Source organism: Argentina anserina, chromosome 1 (genome assembly GCF_933775445.1).
Source record: "Argentina anserina chromosome 1, drPotAnse1.1, whole genome shotgun sequence".
In the NCBI taxonomy this organism is placed as follows: Eukaryota; Viridiplantae; Streptophyta; class Magnoliopsida; order Rosales; family Rosaceae; genus Argentina; species Argentina anserina.
In genome coordinates, this window is record NC_065872.1 from 7,210,335 (window position 1) to 7,223,717 (window position 13,383).

The window sequence follows — 13,383 nt, forward strand, 5'->3', positions numbered from 1 at the left end:
AGACTATGAAGCAGTGTTGCCTGGTGGGGTTTATTTATAGAGGAAACTGAAAATGACCAAATGGGAAGAGGTGGTTTTGTGTCATTATTGTATTTGTTTATGTCCTAGTTGTTTAGTGGTTTCTGGGGTTTCTGGGTTCTCCTAGCCAGTGGTTTCTTTCTCAAAGTTTGAGAGGTTAGCTTTAGTGCTGGACTACGCGGCGCGCAGGTGGCTGCACCAAACCAGTAGCCACAGCAAACCATGGACATATTGGTGATTAGCCAACTCGAAGGTGAAGGTTTCATTTTCATTTTTTGGTTCTTAGTTTGGATACAGTTTTTGGTTGGCAACATTATTTCCCTTTCTTTGGCCAAGTGATTCAAAATAACAAATCTAGTAATCTGATGTGGATTAGACTAACAAACTGCTAAGATCGAAAATACTGATCATCTTTCAGAGAAAATTAGAGTGAATTAGCCATATTCTACCACATTCGGCCATTCCTCATAGCTGATATTTATTGTTACAACTTGCACATTGAGTTCTTATTCATGCGCAACTGCAACCTTTTGCATGTTAACAAGAATCATCGTAACATCTTTTACTTGTGCAAGAAAATAATTAAAATGCTATTAGTAAAAAGGTAGCTGAACACAATAAGAAAAATTTAACTAATAATGATTGATTGATAATTAAAATACGTCAAATATTCACCGAGCATGTGGAATAAGTAGAGGACTAGCTCGATTATTAGTTTACTGGGTGTACAGTAATTTAAGTAACTAGTTCACTCTTGTCAGGAAATTAGGTTGATTTGATTTGTTTCCTACGTTAGAGTCTTGAAGCCTAAATACGTCAAAAACGTTACACTCACAATGCTTGAAGCCTGACCTCATGAGTTGTAACGTCTTCCGTATGAGGACGACGTATGAATGCAACTTCCATTCCGATCATTATATTAACAATACAATTTTAATAAGTCCAAGAAAAATAAAAAGTTTAGAAGTATGTGCGATTTAACATATAATTAAAACATCGGGGACCAATGATTTCTCTGAGTTGAAGGGAGGCAGGGATGAGCCATGAGCATGGGCAGATGGAGGTGGCGGCCACCTTTGTCAGTCACCTGAAGATGATCATAGCCGTCCGTACATATTATATGCGTTGTGGGCTACCCCAGGCAGGAACCCTATCTTCATTTCTTTGTTAATTCTGGACATGTTGTCACACGTGGATACATTGCATTGTATTTGTTCAGACGAAGTGGCTAAGAAATGACCACACGTGTATCACCACCACAACGATATGCGGTTAGTCGTCGATGTATGATTCTCCAAAGATATGGCCAGATATTTCTATCCGGTTAGTCCATTACCAGTGGATGATCAAAAGATTTCCTCGAATTGTAACTATGGTTCCTAAAACAAACTCTGAAAAGATGTCTACGATCGAATCATATTGTAAATTGGTAGGAATAAGCATTATTATTTTAAATTTATGAAAAAAGAGAGTTAGGAGATTCAAATCTATGAATTTGTATAGGTTACTTGTATATAATTGTTTGGAGTAATGATCTTTAGTTTAATGTTCCATGCCGATCATCATCAAATATCTGCATACTGATTCGGAAGCTTCCTTGACGGTGACGGATGTGAACTTGTGTCAATATTACAGGAACAAATAAAACAATAAAACAAGGGGCAACTCCGGTTGTTTTGGATGAAAACTGAGGGCTCTTATTCGATTAAGACCCTGATTTCAAATTTCTGATGACATGCAGTGACCAAGAAGGTAAATTCAGAAGGAAGATATGAACTAAACAAGGGCAACAACGTTAATTCATTCCCGGTTGGTGACAAGAAATTCCAGATAAGCTGTATCTCACTACGTTTTGTTGGTTGAGCAGTTAATACTTCAAATCTCTACGACTCAGAATAAGGTTTATTCTTTATGGGAAAATTGCACTTAGTAGATAAAATCAAATTTGCCAAGAAATTTTTCCCTACTGCCACTATCAACCTTCAAATAATCATTATCAGACTACTCATCTGATCAGATTAAGGAAGCTTCATTATCAGACTACTCAATGTATACCGGAACAGTGGCGGATTTAGGATTCCATGTCTGGGTGGGCTTGATATTTTTTTTTAAATTAAGAATCATGATGTTAAAAATTAATAAATAAAAATATATTATATATAATTTCATCTAGATGCAAACATTAAAACTAGGGCTGTCAATAGGTCGTGTCGGGTTGGGTTCGTGTCGGGTCAAGGTGTCTCACGTGTTATATACTGTAAACCCAAACTCAACCCATTTAATAATCGCGTCAAAAATTTAAACCTCAACCCAACTTATTTATTAAACGGGTTACCCGTTTCCAACTTGTTTAACCCATTTAATAAATATATTTGTCGTTTTAGACAAGATAACTAACTAAAACAATAATCAAATAAAAAAATTCATTATATTACCTAAAATTTTAGTTCAAAATGAGAAAAAACTTACTAAATTTTCATATACATATAATATTACCATTTTAAATAGCTTGTATACGTGTATTTTATATAGAATTTAGTTCAACTCTTTTATTAAACGTGTGATGTGGGTTCATTTCGTGTTAGCGGGTTAACCCGTCGTTGACCCGTTTATTAAATGGGTCATGGCGGGTTGACTCGCTGCTGACCCGCTTTTTAATCGTGCGGATTCAACTCTCTTTATTTCGTGCGGGTTTCGAATTGTGTTATCGGGTCGTGTCGAAATTGATAGCCCTAAAACCCATGTCTGCATGATTATTCACCTTCGCTAGCTATTGCATGCACTTGTATTTAGCGGAAAATTCTGCTATACGCGGCGGTATAGCATGCAGCAGCTCCGTATTTAGCTACTATAGCTTAATTTCCATCAATTGACCTACACGAAGACCAGAGACAAACATAAACGTACCCTTCACACTCCGATCCCATTACCAATTTCCTTCCAATTTCCGGAACCAGTTCCAGGGTCCACGAGCACTGCTTCTGATTCTGATTCTGCTTGACTAATCGCTTCCGCCATGAATCGCATTAAGCAAAGACTGTTCAATGTTCGGGTTCAAGGAAATTTCTTCAACATAATTCGTTCGACCATAAAATTATTGACTTCAAGTCTACACTCTTCAGCCCATGTACTCGTTTTCACCTTCGCTAGCTTCTGCATTTCTATAAATCCTAGCTAGCTAGATATAGCTTTCCATCAATCCATCTACACCAAAACAAGAGACCAAAACCGAAACCAAACCTTTTGAAACCCCTTCGCGTAGAGTTCCATTGCCAATGTCGTTCCAATTTCTGAAACGATCGCAAGTTACTCCAGAGCCTTGTCCTGGTTTTGGTTCTGATCATTTTCGTATTGATGAATATCATCCTAAATTGATGTGGCATTCGGGACCTTTTTATAATGAACTAATCGTTCCTCTCTCACTGTACGCTTTCAACCGACTGTCCCCCAGTGATAAAAAAGAGCAACAAGAAGAAATCCGCGGCCAACATGAGGGAAGTGATTTTACAGAGCTATTCAAGAAACTACACTACAGGGATCAGGTGAAGTTCCTATCCGAAGTTTTGCGGTTGCTCAAGTTTGAAAGGCTATTACTTGCATTCAAGCAACTGGACACTGAGCAGCAGCAGCAACTGAATACAGAACTGGTAATTTAGACATCCTATATACTTGCTTAATTTAACCAATAGTAGAACATTTCATGTTTTTAAAGACAAATTTAGCTCACTTACTTACTCTTTTTTTTCTTTAGGATCTCTTCAGTTGCATTATAAACCCGGACCCCAAGGAAACTGAGGAGCATTGCAGACTCAGAATTTTCAAACAGATATACAAATCACGACCCTGGAAGAATTTTGAGGAGCTACTTGCCCGAAAAGGTAACAAGAAAAATGAAGATGATCAACAGGAGGAGGCATCCGATGATAAGGAAAACAATTTGGATTGGAACTCGTGTTTTTCTGAAATTTTCTTAGGCTTCTCAATCATTTGGTTCCAGGGACAATGGGCCTGTGATCAAGACATGCTGATTGAACAACTCTCCAAAGGAGTTACAGGGGATGTGATCAAGAAATGTTTGCCAAACGAATCTGAGGAGGATTTCAAAATCGCAAGATTCACGGAACTATGCAAGAAAGTAACCAACATTCGGGTCCAAGAGAGGTTCCTTGATAATGCTGAAAAGAAACTAAGAAGATATAACGGGTTGTTTCTTGAGCCGCAAGAACGTGAGGGCGCTGCTACATTATTCTCTGATATATCAACTCTTGGGTTTAGCCTACTATCCGCTAAGCATCAACATGAGATGATTGAAGAAATGTCCACTCAAGTTGAAACAAGTGCTAAAACCAAACGACACCTTGCAGCAGAGGTTCTGCAGACTAGTACTACTGATCCTGGAAAAGCCATCAGAATTGGAAGATTCAGAGAGCTATTCAATCAAGTTTCGGTGTTTACTCGGATTCATTTATTCAGGGAGTTGAGAATATCGTTAAAGCACAAACAATACTCTGAGGCGGTTCAAATCTTCTGCGGACTAGGCTCCGAGGACCAGGCAAAAATGATCAAGGAACTGACAGATACGAAGATTTCAGGTGAAAGTGAGGAGGGGTATAAAGAGCAGAGCAGGAATTGGTGGTTTGAATTGATGAAATTCTGCACGGTACAAGCCAACATTTATACAGCAGCAGTATGCTGTAAAAGGTCAGTACTAATGTGTGATTTCAAAGAATATTGGAATTGAAACTATATCAATCTAATTGCTAACAATTTAGAATTCTATCTTTGATTGATTGGAGATCACTTGCTAACAATCTGGAATTACTCGATTCTTGGAGAAACTGATGGTTTGATGAACGTGGACTTTCTTTATTGTTATCAGTTTAAACTCATCCACTGAAAGTGAGAAGAATATCAGATTAAGGAGTTTCAAGATGGAGTGCGTGGATTATCTATCAAATAGGGATAAGGAGCGTGTTCGACAAGGTACATCTGATCATAACGAAGAGGACTCCTCTTATGCTGAATTTTTGATCGATGCATCAATCTTATGGTTCAAAGCAAGATGCAAAAATTTCAAGAGAAACCCCATTCATATTATACTTTCCAGTGAAGTTGAAGAAATTGAGAAACTGCCGGAGGAGAGCGAGGAGGATTTCAGACTCAGGAGATTCACAGACTCGTTTATGCAACTTCCACTCGATTCGCAAGAGCGCATCTTCGACCACATATACCATAGATTAATTACTGATCTTGATTATCATGAAGGGACTCAATGGGAAACACGGCCTGCAGAGTTCGCTCAAGAAATGAGCTGCAGAGTACCGTCTGAAGGAAGAGATTTGTTTGATTCTGAATGGATCAAGCTGAAGCTTCCAGATCTACAAGGTCAGAGAGCAGCAGCCAGTACTACCACCACCACCACCACTACTACTACTCAAGTAGTATCAGCGGCTGCACCAGCAACTACAACTCGGTGGACACTTTTCAGCTGCTTCTCGAAATAATCTCCATGTCTATGGACACTTTTCAAGTTTTTAGCTCGGCCCTTTCCTTTATATGCGGTAGCTTTCTGTTTTTCTTGGTATCAAAGAAAATGACTCGATCAATGTTTTCAGTATTTTCCTGTCTGCATTTCCTTTCATTCGTGTTTGTTCTTTTAAGATTATCAGACATGGAGCACATGATGCTTCAAATAGTTTGATGTTTGTGTTTATTTATTTTCAGAACGTAACTGCTCATTGCAACCACAATATTCATATCACATGCGTAGTTACAGAGTTAACAAAAGGAAAGAACCAACAGTGATTAGAGCAACCACAACTGAGCTTGGTCATTATATTTGGAATTCTTATAGTACAGAAGTATCTTCATCCATGCATCCGGGACGGAGTGAATATATGAGTTTATACGGATTTAGAAGTACATTGACTATGTAATTTGATTTGGGCTTTCATTTAATACATAAAATTGGAAAAAAGTTAAGTAAGATTTGAAAATTAAAAAAAAAAACTCATCTAATTAAATTCCTTAAACTGTTGCCCTTATTTTTCTTAAAAATTACGACTCATGCCACTCATCTCTTCTCCTCCAAAACTTGCTTCGGTCTTATTGATGTCGATGGCCACGACGTTGAAACCTAGACCACCGCCTGCAAGGCAAGCTCATCAGTCATTCTCTTCTCCAATCCCAGCACCGCCACCGTCCAATCCTACCTCACCTCCGTTGTCGACAAGATCTATGAAGCCCCAACCTCCGTCAAAGTCTCCGATCTCCGCTCCCTAATCCCCGAAATCAATGCACCGTTCAACTCCATAACCAAATCGACGTCCCCGTTCCTTTTCCTTGCCTTCGAATCGCGTCTCTCTCTCTCTATCACACACACACACACACACACTCTCTCTCTCTCTCTCTCTCTCTCTAAATGCTCGACGTCGCCGATCTCTCTCTGAACTCTCAAGCCTCACCGAGATTAGAGGCAGTGACGGTTTGGAGGAGGCGAAGGCAGCGGCTGTGCAGCTGCTCCTTGTTCTTCTTCTCATTTCTTCTAGTCACAACCATCACCGGAAAACACTGTGACAGTGGTTGTGACAGCGGTTGTGACAGGTAGTGTGACAGGTGGTGTGACATCGGTTGTGAAAAATAGTGTGACAACAATTTTGACATGTAGTGTGATAGAGGTTGTGACAAGTAGTGTAACATCGGGTCTAATAGGTAGTGTGATAGCGAGGGTGATAGGTAGTGTGACAGTGGGTGCGACAGATAGTGTGATAGGTAGTGTGACAGCGGGTGTGACATGTCGAGAGCAAATGTCTAAATATGCGAAATGATATTAAAATTCAAAGGAGATTGGTATAAGTATGCTCATAGTGAAGATAATAACTAGAATTAAGGAAGCTTGAACTCCGATTTCGCCGAAATTGCTTAGAGCACCGCCATGGACGGCGGCAGTCTCTTGTGAGGGTTGTTGCGTCTTGTATGGTGGTCGGTTTGGAGTGGTAGGGTATCAAATGAAAGATAAGAGAAATGTATTTCCAACGGTACCAACCACTCTCAAATTCATCGATAAACGACAAAGTTATGACTGGAAAAGAAGAAAGAAAAAAAGTGAGAAATGACAAAATAGTCCGGAAAAATATTAAAAATTTGATTTTTTTTAATTTTGTTACAAGTCTGTTGACTATTTTCTAATTTCTAATTAATTGAGACGACTATTTTATAATTGGTTTTCTAATTGAAGACGAGAGATGATATTTTTTTCTAATTTGCCCATTTGATTTTAGCATATTGAGCCTTCTTTCATTTCATTAGAACCCGTTTAAATGGGAGCCCATTCGTACTTCGAAAGTTCGAATCTGTCTACGATTGCAGAATGAAACATAAGATCGGGGTAACGTCCTGCGCAAGACATATTCTGTAGGAAAACTTGCACAAAGTTTATTACAATTTAAAATCAAATCTGCAAAGAAATTTCCCCAACTGACATATTGAACCTACAAGTCATTGGGGGTAGAAGTCTTCTAGATTCGGAGAACTTTTCGTTGCATTACACAAGTTAAATTAGAAGAAATCCGCCGCCATGAGGGAAGTGAATTTACAGAGCTATTCAAGAAACTAAACTACTCTGATCAGGTGAAGTTTATATCCAAAGTTTTGCAGACACTCAAGAGTGAAAGGCTATTACTTGCATTCAGGCAATTAGACGCTGAGCATCAGCAACAAGTGATTGATTGAACAGATGACTCATGTTAAATTATCCGGATACTTAACCAGATTGGTGAGTTCTTCACTAACATATAAACCCTATAAACTTGCCGAGTCGGAAAACCATTACAGGAATTGGATATTAGAAACAAGCATACTACTTTTATCTGAAATTTAGCTCCACCTAAATTTATTTTCTCCAGGGCCCCGAGGAAATTGAGAGGTATTTTAGACTCGGAAGATTTAGGCAGGTGTATGGAGATCGTCCTCAGGCTGCTCAGAATCTTATTGTTGCCTGGAAAAGTGAAGATCATGAACAGGAGAAAACGTCCGATGACAATGTAAACAATTCGGATGGGGAAGCGTGTTTGTCCGAATTTTTCTTAGGTTTCTCAGTTATATGGTTCCAGGGACAATGGGGATTGAACAACTCTCAGAGGGACTTACAGGTGTTGTGATGGAGAAACGACTGCAGAACGAATCGGAAGATGACTTCAAACTCAGAAGATTCACACAGTTATGCACGAGAGTAGTCGACTTTCGTGTCCAAGAGAAATTCCTTGAAAATGCTAAAAAGAAACTAAAAAAGTGGAGACAATATGTGAGAAGCAGAATGCTGGTTGAACCACTGGAGTATGACTATGACGGTGCTGCTGAATTACTTTCTGATATCTCAACTCTTGGGTTCGGCCTACACTCGGTAAAGTATCAAAACGCAAGATTAAGGAGATGTCTAATCCAGTTGGAGGACGATGGATAAGAGGTTTTCTTGACTCGGCAAAGGTGTTAACATTGAAGAAACAAGAAAGACGAGGCCTTTCAGAGGTAGCTATCAGAATGCGCAAATTCAGAGAGCTATATAACCAAGTAGTAGAAGATTAAGATATGTATTGATAAATTTGATGAATTGTTAAAAGCTTTGCTATCTATTTATAGGAGAGTTTGAAAAATATTAGCACTAATCCTAATGATTAATCCTAGTTGTTAACACACCATGAGTAACATGGTTATGCTTTATCTAGCTGTTCCAGCTCATTCTAACACTCCCCCTCAAGTTGTCGCATACATATCAACCATGCCCAACTTGCTAAGTGAGTCATAAAAGACCTTTTTAGACACTCTTTTTGTGAGTATATCCGCAAGTTGCTATTCTGTAGGAACAAACGGAAAACAAATGATCTTGACGTTTAGCTTCTCCTTTATAAAGTGACGATCAACCTCTACATGTTTTGTACGATCATGCTGTACAGGATTCTGTGAAATATCAATAGCTGCTTTGTTGTCACAGTACAACTGTATAGCACACTTAGGCTTAACACCCAAATCTTGTAGTAAATTTCTAAGCCACAATAACTCGCACACTCCTTGAGCCATACCTCTGTATTCTGCTTCAGCACTAGATCGAGCTACCACATTTTGTTTCTTACTCCTCCACGTAACAAGATTACCTCTAACAAAGGTAAAGTACCCTGATGTCGACATTTGATCCGTAATATTTCCAGCCCAGTCTGCATCTGTGAAACCACAAATCTCAAGGATATTGTTGTGATTAAAAAACATTACTCCTCTCCCTGGAGCTGACTTTAAGTACCTCAAAATCCTCACAACAGCATCCATGTGATCCACGCTCGGATTATGCATGAACTAACTCACTAGACTTTCTGCATACGCGACATCTGGCTTGGTATGTGACAAATAAATCAGGCGTCCAACTAGCCTCTGATAACGAGTTTTTTCAGTGGGCACTTGATCTGGGTACTCTGCTAACCGATGGTTCTGCTCAATAGGAGTATTAATTGGAGTGCAATCTAACATATCTGTCTCCGTTAGCTAATCAAGAATGTACTTCCTCTGACACAGATAAATTCCATCACTTCTCCGGGCTACCTCAATGCCCAAGAAGTACTTGAGTGTACCTAAGTCCTTCATCTCAAACTATGTGGCTAGCTGCTTCTGTAATCTATCCATCTCAATAGTATCATTACCAGTAACTACCATATCGTCAACATATATAATTAAGGTTGTTACCTTCCCTTGTTGGTGTTTGAGAAATAATGTATGGTCTGAATTACTCTGTCTGTAGCCAATTTTCCTCATGAATTGTGAAAATCTTCCAAACCAAGCACGAGGAGACTGTTTAAGACCATACAAAGAATTTCTCAATCTGCATAAAGTTATCTGGAGAAGCTACCACATATCCAGGAGGAATATCCATATCACTTCCTCTGTAAGTTCTCCATGAAGGAATGCATTTTTAACATCAAACTGTCTAAGTGGCCAGTTTAAGGTAGCAGCAAAAGAGAGCAATACCCGAATAGTGTTCATCTTTGCAACAGGTGCAAATGTCTCATCATAGTCTATGTCATATGTCTGGGTGAACTCTTTTGCTACTAGGCGTGTTTTATACCGGCTCACCGACCCATCTGGATTATGCTTCACTGTAAACACCCAACGACATCCCACTGCCGTCTTGCCATATGGTGAAGACACAAGCTCCCAAGTATTGTTCTTCTATAATGCTTCCATCTCTTCTTCCATCGCTTTCCTCCATTTTGGATCTCTCAATGCATCCTGCACTTTGTTAGGTATTGATACAGCAGAAATTTGATTCACAAATGATTCATATGACTTAGACAATCTTTTGGTAGACATAAAGTTTGCCACATGATACTTAGCTTTAGCCTGAAGGGTATGTTCATATTTTTTTGTTGGCTAACCCCGAGTAGACCTATTTGGCAAAACATATTGTCTACTATTAGCTTCACTACTATTTGCCCCAATAGAATGACTAACCTCAAATGAGTGATCTTCTGTACCAGGGAAACGTTGGTCAGGGGTATAAACAACAGTTGGCGAGGCATGAGGGCAGTTGTGTTGTCAGCTTCTGGTACCTGAATCTCTGGAGTGACTATACCAGAATCATCTGGTGGTGCATGTGTAGCTGATATATCATTAATCTCAATCGAACCTGGCACCATATCTCCTGACTGACTTGTCTCCCCCTCTTCATGATATAGCTCTTCAAAATATGAATTCTCCCCCTGAAGAGCAGTATCAGAAGACGTGAAATAGATCATGTCCTCAAAGAAAGTAACATCCATATTGACATAATACTGTCTGGTAGGTGGATGATAACACCTATACCCTTTTCTGATGTCCACTGTATCCAACAAACACACATTTAATTGCTCGGGCATCCAAGTTAGACCTCTGATGTTTTGGAAGATGGACAAAAACAACACAACCGAAAACACCGGGGGGGAGAAGATTAGAAAAAGAGGGTAAGGAAACATGGGAGGCAAGCACCTCATATGGAACTTTGCCTCCAAGGACACGGGATGGAAGACGATTAATGAGGTGAGCAAAAGTTAGGTCAGCATCACCCCAAAGGTATTTAGGCATATGGGCACTAAAGAGAATACACCGAGCCATATCAAGTAAATGACGATTTTTTCTTTCGGAAACACCATTATGCTCAGGTGTGTAAGGACACGTTGTTTGATGAACAATTCCATGTGCGTTAAAGAATTCATGAAAGACACGATTCACATATTCCCCCCATTATCAGAACGAAGAATTTTAATTGTGGCATTATATTGTGTTTGGACAGTGGTATAGAAGGCTTGAAAAGCCGGAAAAACCTCTCTTTTGGTTTTCAGAAGAATAATCTACGAAAGACGTGTGCAATCATCAATAAATGACACATAATACCGCATTCCTGACACAGTAGACTCTTTGGAGGGCCCCCAAACATCAGAATGAATTAATTCAAAAGGAAGAGTATGTTTATGAGAAGTACAAGAGGAATAAGTAGATCGATGACTTTTGCCCAAAACACATGTTTCACAACGAAAAACTGACTCATCCACACCAAGAAACAAAGTAGGCATGGATGTTTTCATAACACTAAAAGATGGATGCCCCAAGCGACGATGCCATAACCAAACTTCACTTAGCTTATCAGAAGTGGAGAGCAAAGTGATCCGGGACGGTGCCCCTGGTTTCTTTCCCGCATACGTCTGATCCAGATGAAACAACCTACCCCTTAGATACCCCCGACCAATTAACTCCCCGGTGAGAAGATCCTGAAATATCACATACATGAGAAAAAATATCACAGAGCACTTAGCTTCAATATTTAATTGTGGGACATATATCAGATGATGAGATAAAGCAGGTACATATAGCACATTGTGAAGCTCTATTATGGGAGTAATACGAACTGACCCTTTTCCTAATACGGAGAAGGCATCACCATTAGCATTAGTCACATATGGTACTGGTGGAGGAGATAATATAGTAAAATAAGATTTGTCACAAGTCATATGATCGGACACACCAGAATCAATAATCCATGTATCAAAACCAACAAAGTGAGAAATATGTAAAGCCATACCAATCTTACCACGACCAGCTATTGATGCTGTGGGTGTTGCTCCTCCTGCGATATGATGATCTTGTCCAACCACACCATAGATATCTGGTTCCTAGACTAGTTGAATAGCTGCTTTCGCCTTAAGACGATAATTAGGCCTCTGGGGTCTAAGGTGTGGATACAACTTCCAACAGGTTGCACGAGCATGGTTTGTATCATGGCAATAAAAGCAAGGAGGGCAGGGCTGATTCTTGAAGCCTGGTGGTGGTCCTCGCTTATGAAGTGGAGCTGAAGTTACTTGCTGAAGGGATGATGCTGGAGATGCAGCCTGAACAGTGAGGCTAGAAACTTCAACTTGTCTTAAGAAGACTCTCCTGCTGAGACTCATTCTTACGGATCAATGTGAAAGCTGTGATTAGGCTAGGAGGTTCGGTCTTTCTGAGTAGCTCGCCTTTCGCATTGTTATGCTTTGCATCAAGACCTTTCAAGAAATGGTGAACTCGCTCAAGCTCCTTCTCTTTTTGGTACCAAACAATATCCTCTTGATTCTTGATCATGCAAGGACGTTTCACATCAATCTCAGCCCAAATATTCTTCAGCTTGGTGAAATATTGCACCACCGGTTGCTCGTCCTGGTGCATTGCAAAAGTTGTGCACATTAACTCATGAACCTGTATAAAGTCAGAGTCATTAGTAAATAGGACTTCTAATGTCTTTCATATTGCATGCGCGGTATCACATTCTGCCACCAGGTCAAGTATCTCTTCATTCATGGCTTTGAACAAGACAGACATTACAAGGCCATCATCATCGTCCCATTTAGTGTAGGCAACAACTGCATCTGCATTGGGAGCCTTAGTGACTCCGGTTACATGTCCTATTTTATGCATTCCTCGGAGATGAGCTGTCATAATTTTCTTCAATTTACGGAAATTGGCCTCATTGAGTTTGGCTCCCCCAAAAGAACCACTGTCAGAATTCTTGACAGATATTTCAAATTTCTGAACATCATTGACCTGAGAACTTTCTTCTTCGTCTCCATAACCCATTGTAAATCAAATCAAAACACAAATCAGTAATAATGCAGCGGAAACAAAAAAACTGATATGAACCTATCCAATTTGGGCCGGGCCGGGTCGGATCGAATTTGGACGGGTCAGATCAAAAAATTGGCGGGATCGGGTCGGATATGGCCGGGTCGGGTCGAATCTGGACGGGCCGAGTCGGGTCGAAAAGTTTCTGGGCCGGGTCGGGTTGAAATTGACCCGGGTGGTATTTTAGGGTTGATC

General features: G+C 39.8%; 1 protein-coding gene across 1 annotated transcript; it reads left to right on the forward strand.

Annotated features, from left to right (window-relative positions):
- The first annotated feature begins 3,231 nt into the window (after positions 1-3,231).
- LOC126805260 (uncharacterized) lies at positions 3,232-5,717 on the forward strand. The gene is made up of 3 exons (XM_050532256.1): positions 3,232-3,665; positions 3,770-4,719; positions 4,898-5,717. The coding sequence occupies exons 1-3, from the start codon at positions 3,294-3,296 to the stop codon at positions 5,520-5,522; spliced, it is 1,947 nt and encodes a 648-aa protein (XP_050388213.1). The 5' UTR covers positions 3,232-3,293; the 3' UTR covers positions 5,523-5,717.
- Positions 5,718-13,383: the final 7,666 nt, after the last annotated feature.

What these genes read in the sequence shown, in the direction of transcription:
- LOC126805260 (XM_050532256.1), top strand. Translation starts at nt 3,294, where the DNA reads ATGTCGTTCCAATTTCTGAAACGATCGCAAGTTACTCCAGAGCCTTGT. An exon ending in AGCAACTGAATACAGAACTG is followed by an intron (nt 3,666 to 3,769) that starts GTAATTTAGACA and finishes TTTTTTCTTTAG; the next exon opens with GATCTCTTCAGTTGCATTAT. An exon ending in GCAGCAGTATGCTGTAAAAG is followed by an intron (nt 4,720 to 4,897) that starts GTCAGTACTAAT and finishes TATTGTTATCAG; the next exon opens with TTTAAACTCATCCACTGAAA.